Source organism: Lepus europaeus, chromosome 5 (genome assembly GCF_033115175.1).
Source record: "Lepus europaeus isolate LE1 chromosome 5, mLepTim1.pri, whole genome shotgun sequence".
NCBI lineage: Eukaryota > Metazoa > Chordata > Mammalia > Lagomorpha > Leporidae > Lepus > Lepus europaeus.
In genome coordinates, this window is record NC_084831.1 from 131,686,803 (window position 1) to 131,692,802 (window position 6,000).

Below are 6,000 nucleotides of genomic sequence, written 5' to 3' on the forward strand. Positions count from 1 at the left end.
GGAAGATGGCCTAAGTGCTTGGGCCCCTGTACCCACATGGGAGACCCAGAAGGAGTTCTAGGCTCCTGACTTTGGCCTAGCTCAGCCCCAGCCATTGCTGCCATTTGGGGAGTGAAACAGCAGGTGGAAGATCCATGTCTCTCTATATGAGTTCACTTCTTCCTCTCTCTGTAACTCTTCCTTTCAAATAAATATATATATATATTTTAAAGAAAACCCTATCCCGTCCCTCACCTCTGTCAGCAGCTTCTCCCATACTTCTGGGAAACCTTGGTTTTCTTTGCATGTGTCCATTCCCCCTACACGGGGGGGCAGTGGGCTGCCTGCCTATTTCTTTGTCTTCTCTGCTGATGCCTGTATTATCAGTGGAACTTGGTAAATATTTGTTTATTGCTGGGTTGACTGAGATGAGCCAAGGAGCCCTTCCCCGTGAAGGATGAAGATTTGTGGCAGCCTGCTCAACACCAGCAGGACTTGCCAGGGCCGGATGAGAAATACACAGGTGCCACATGTACTCGTCAGACTACTTTCCAGACTCAGCTGAGGAAGTGCCACATCACTTGAGCTCAAGTTAAAATGAAGCTCTGGCCATGATGGCCAGCAAATATCTCAAATGTTCTTTTAGAACCTGAGCCCTTCTTGCAAATGTTTAAAATTGAAACCACAAAGCCTGTGTTTTCTTTCAACCTTGTAGATACTCTTCCCATCTCAAGCTGTGGGTTTCCTCTTGCACAGTCTTTTAAAAAAAACTATTGAGAAGGCAGCTTTCTAACTCAAACCTCTTTGCCACATCATGATTCATGTGACAGAACACTGCACAGGACTGAAAATTCAGCCTGTAGTGTTTTCTCCACTCAAGGTACCAGGGAAAGCAGGCATAATAACTAAAGATGGCACCAGCGTTCATGCAATATGAGCTTCCATTAAAAAGTTTACATTGGCCTAGTTTTCAGGGCATAAACATTTTGTGGAAATTGGTTCAATAAAATCTGGGCTCCAAAGTGGCCTTAAACACGCAGCAATTATTGCAACCATGAAGAGGCAGACGGGCTCTGGACACGGATCTCTAATAATAGGTTTTATAATTTCTTGGGTGGTATTTTTGCTTCCCTGCATCAACACCAAAACTCAGAACCCTGAAATACTGAAAGTTACAGTTAAAAAGGGAACAAACTGTACAAATCCAAATGTGAGAATTTGGCGGAAAAATGGCCAGGGAATAGCTGTCACTGATTCAAGCCCCGTTAAGTGAGCTCCAGGGTGGGCGCACCCTCTTACAGAGCCCAAGGAAGTTCAACTAGCACATCTGTATCTGAAATCAACTTCTTCAGAAGTAGAACACGTTCTATGGAAAGACCGACTTACTTGCTCTTTATTTACTGATTTATAAAACCTCATAGGCAACAAAGGGCCCCACAGTATAGTCTTGGGAAGAGTGAGGCTGCCTTTGCAATAGTTTTGCTTGGCCTCTCATCCCATGGAGGGCAGCTGGCGTCTTCCATCAACATTACCCACTGTCATCAAGGTGAGGCTAAAGGCATGAGAAAGAGAGGGCCCTTGCCTGGTGTGTGTAGGTGGCTTTCTCTGGCCTGGCTGGAAAGGGTGGGTGGTCTTATGCATGGGTTCGAATCTAATCCTTCTTTGGAGGCTGTGTCTGTTTTTCAGTGGCATGATTCACCCAAAATAATATGTCCCCCATGGCTCACATCTCACTGTCTTACAGTGTGCAAGCTCGGATTCACATTTGTTCACCAGGAAAAGAGCTTTCTCCAGCACTGAGCTTTTAGGCTTAAAGAGAAAAGTGCAAACTCCTTGGGAGGAAAAAAAGGAAACAAAACGACCTGTCAAAATTCCTTTTAGCGCTTCTGACTAGTGTTAACTTCCTTGCTCTCAGAGTGCAATAAAAACCCTGCCAGCGCCTGCTGAAAAGATGGTCTGACCTTTTAAAACGAGTACTCCCCCATCCCATATCCATATTAAATAGGTGAACCTAGGGAGCTGTAGAGTTTTCGATTAATAAGTGAAATGAGGTTGAATTTTCAGAAAAAAAAAAAAAAAAAAAAAAAAAAAGGGTTTCCCTCTAGGCTACAGGCTAATTCGGGTGTTCTAGATCTACACTGTTAACAGCAGGCAGAAAGCAGGCCCCAGACCCGCGAGCCACTGCAGTTGCCAACTGCCTCGAGTCTAGTTCCCAACTGAGGCGGGCAGGGAGTTAGGAAATGGTAAATTAAAAAGTCTGGGACGAGACTGCCCGCAGCCTGCGGATCCCGGGCCGGCTGTCGGCCCCTGGCGGCCGAAGAAGCCGCAGCGATCCTGGGTCTCCACCGCAGCCGCCCAGCCCGGCGCGCACCAACCGGCGCTGCTGAAAGAAGTTGGAGAGCTCCCAGCTCGCCGGCAGGATTCGGTGGTGGGCGCCGGAGAATCCCTTCCAGGGGCGCAATTAGGAAAGTTTCGGAAAGTAAAGACCCTAGACAGCCAGAGACCTATTCTTTCCTGGCGCACCAGGAGCACCCCGCGCCGCGCCAGCCGGAAGCGACTCGCACAAGGCCATCAGCCCTGCTCTGTCCGAACGCGCCGGGTGCCTTCCAGCTGCCCACCGCCCCAGACCGTGGCCCGAGGTCGCGGCGCACAGACGGCTCTGCCGGGCTTGCTGTTCTAGACAGGCTGCTTGGGCACTAGGGCTCGAATCCGACAGCCGAGAGGCGGCAAGGGCAGAACCACCAACTCCTGTTCGGACGCCCGGGACCTTCCCATCCAAGCCTGCTCCGCTTTCTCCAAAGGACGCGCGGCACAGCCCATGCGCCCCCGGCACTGCGCGCCACTCCCCTCCCTATGGTGCCCCCCAAACTCTTCCAAGGGAGCCCCCCAAACACCAGACCGGGCCCTGAAACTCCCAGTCACCCCGACCTCCGCCTCTCCAGCCCCGCACCGTCCTCCTCGCGCGTCTGGGAAGTCAGAAGCAAACCACGAGAAAATGCCCCCGTGAGGAGCCTCCCCACACCCGCCCTGTCAATGAAACAAAGCGCAGGGAGGCGGGGGGCGGAGGTGGGGAGTCGGGAGGGATATTTAGAAAGAGGACGGGGACCGTGCGGGGAAGGAGCGGGGCGGGGGCCGGGACCCCACCGGGCGCCGCGCAGCCGGTCGCTTACATGCCCAGGTCGCTGTAGGTGTTGAAGAACTCCATCTGGTTGCACGCCTGGATCCAGCCCACCACCCAGGTCTCGTGGCGGGGGATGGGGGGCATGACCACGCGGGCCGAGGCTTTGAAGTAGGGAGTCTTGTAGCGCAGGACGATGGGCGAGGTCTCCTCGATGCGCGTGGGACACTGGTCGATGGTGGCGCACACATCGTACACCACGATGTTCTCGCGCCGGATCCGCGCCTTGCAGGCGATGCTTTGGATACAGCCCATCCTGCCGCCCGGCGCCGGCGCGCCGCGGCGCGGGGCAGCGCGGGGGCCCGCGCGGGCAGCCGGGGGCGCCCGTCAGGCCCGCATGGCGCCGCGCCGCTCGCTCGCTCGCGGTCCGGCTCAGCTCGCACCCGGGAGCGGGGAGCAGCCGCCGCCGGGCATTCTCCGGGGAAGCCCCCTGCTCTGACCGCCGCACTGGGTCCCAGCTGCCCCGACGCCCGCCCACGCCCGCCCCCTCGCTCGGGCAGGGCGCGCGGAGCGTGCGCCCCTAGGAGGCGGCGGGCGCCCTCGCCAGCTCCCGCGCCCAGGCGGAGGGCAGGGAGGGGAGCGGCGCTGCGAGGAGTGCTGCCCACCCCGGGCCGGAGCCCCCCGCCCCTCGCCGGAGAGGAGGAGGAGGAGGAGGAGGAGGAGGTGGAGGCGGCGGCATGGAGCCGGGGGAGGGCGGCGGCGGCAGCGCCCGGTTTGTCTGCCTCCGCGGCGGCAGCAGCAGCAGCAACCGCCGCCGCCGCCGCCGCCGCTGCTGCATGAACCTCTGCACCGCGGCTGCCCCCCGTGTGCAGCGCACCCAGCGGCGGGCGAGCGGGCGGCCCGCGCGGCAGGCGGAGGCAACGGCGGCGGCGGCGGCCGGCCCCGCGCTCCCGCCGGCCCCGCCCTGCAGCTGGACTGCGCCTTCGCCCCTCCGGCCGGCGGCCGGCGGAGCCTGCGGGGCGCCGGGGGGCTGCGGCCGGGGCTGGAGAGCCCCACGGGCTGGGGCTGCCCCGGACGTGCTCCGCGGAGGAGACTGACTGTACGCCATGAGTTTTGTCCCTCTCCGGCTGCCGTCCGGGTGGGGGGGGCAGTGTGTGAGGGTGGGGGTGTTTAAAGGGCCGCCAGCGCCCGGGGTGGGGCCGGCACGTGGGGCCGGGGCGGGGCGCGGGCCCGGCGAGGGGTGGTGGACGCCGCGGTGGAGGGCGCGGCGCTGTCCAGAGTGCGGTGGGAAGCCGAGCGCCCAGCAGGGGCCCCGGGCGCGTGTGGGGCAGCTGAGGGGTTGGGGGTTCTGTGGGCGTGGCCGTCGTCCACCGCACTGTTGGGGACATCAGAGTTAGGCTTGAGCCCCTCCCCAGTCCCCCCAGTGTCCACCCTCGCGGAGGGCTGAAGTGCGGGCTCCGCAAGGGGCGGTGGATTTTACTTCTTTCCCACCGCGGTGCTTAGGAAGGGGCACCCGAAGAATCGCTCTGTGCCTCTACAGCATGCCTACGTGTGGGTTCAAGTAAGAGTTCGGCTCTCCCCAATCTTTTCTTCCCTAGGGGTCCAACAAAGCACTCCACAGTAGAGATTCTGGGCGGTGGTAGGCTTACCGTGGACTGCGTCTGAGTGTCCCTGCACCCCGAAGCAGGCTGTGTCCAGCACGGCCATCTAGCTGGGCCCTGCTGAGGCTATCCGAGGCCTGCTGGGTACAAGGGGAGCCTGGGGTCATTATCAGAACCAGGCAGGGTTAAGTAGTATCTGGATACTCATTTGTGATAATCCCTCTTCCCTAGAGAAAGCGTGGACTCAGGGATCCATTTTGCCTTTGTTTCCCCAGAAGATGGCACAGTGACTGGCACATAGCAGCGGCCCCAGGTTATCTGTGAACCAATCATTGAACAAAGACCAGCCTGGCTCCAGTTGTCAGTGTGGAAGCTGCCGCCACGGATACAGAAGGTTGTGTACAGTGTGACCACTGTCTGGGGTCTGCTATTGTGGTTGGATGTGCCAGACAGGAAAAGTATTTAGCAGATGCTCTTCCTGGGCATCTTTCTACATTTATATTTTCAAAGCCAATAGCTTCTTTTAATGTACTTTTTCTATGATCATGGAACCACGGCTGAATCTAGTGCCGCAGCCTGTGATTTTCCGACTAGCAGGCCACGGGAGGCTGCTGGAGTTAGTCTTTAGCCTGGACAGATGTGACGAGCAATTTAAAAATTGGTGGAGATCTAAAAGCACTCTTCATCCTTGTTTTAACTTTTCTGACACCTTGATTCACTTTATAGTTCGCCAAAGGCAGCTTTTTCCCTTTTGAGGACATGGGTCTCTCATCATGCAGCCCAGCCCTCTATCAGCTGGTCCTTTCACTCAGCAAGCACTGATGGCCTGGCAGGAGCCAAGAGTCCTGCGAGGCACTAGGGCTTCAAAGTTGAACCAGAGTGTGGAGACGATAAACCTGTTCACAGATTGTCACAGTGAACTGTGACACAGGTTTTGAGAGGGGTGTGAATCCAGTGCCAGAGGTGGCCATACGAGAGAGCCATCTACCGCAACAGTGGCACTTGAATTGGACCGTGAAGAAGTGAACAAGGCTCTCCAAAAAGATTTGGGTGCGGAGGTCAGTGTCGAATGGACATCTGCATAGAGCTATCAGGGTACTTGGCATGCTCCAGGGGAGAAAGCTCACACTCAAGACATTTCTCCAGGTGCTGTGTGTGGCCCACAGGCATCAGAATCACTGTCCGACAATCAGATTTTGATGGGACCATGGCTGGATCTTCAATAGATTGGCCTTTTGAGGAAGCTTCCTCTGTATCAATGTGGAGGATAGAGAAGGTAGGATTTCAGGATATTGGGGTGGC

At 57.2% G+C, this 6,000-nt stretch overlaps 1 protein-coding gene across 2 annotated transcripts in view; it reads right to left on the reverse strand.

Moving 5' to 3' along the window:
* Positions 1–3,412, reverse strand: part of FAM78B (family with sequence similarity 78 member B) — a 98,945-nt gene extending 95,533 nt beyond the window's left edge. For both annotated transcript variants that reach the window (XR_009866029.1, XM_062193762.1), the window contains exon 1: positions 3,150–3,412. Coding sequence is in view for 1 of the 2 variants with exons in the window: in XM_062193762.1 (XP_062049746.1) it covers positions 3,150–3,412 (263 nt within the window). In the remaining variant the exon portion in view is untranslated. The remainder of the gene's footprint in view (positions 1–3,149) is intronic.
* Positions 3,413–6,000: the final 2,588 nt, after the last annotated feature.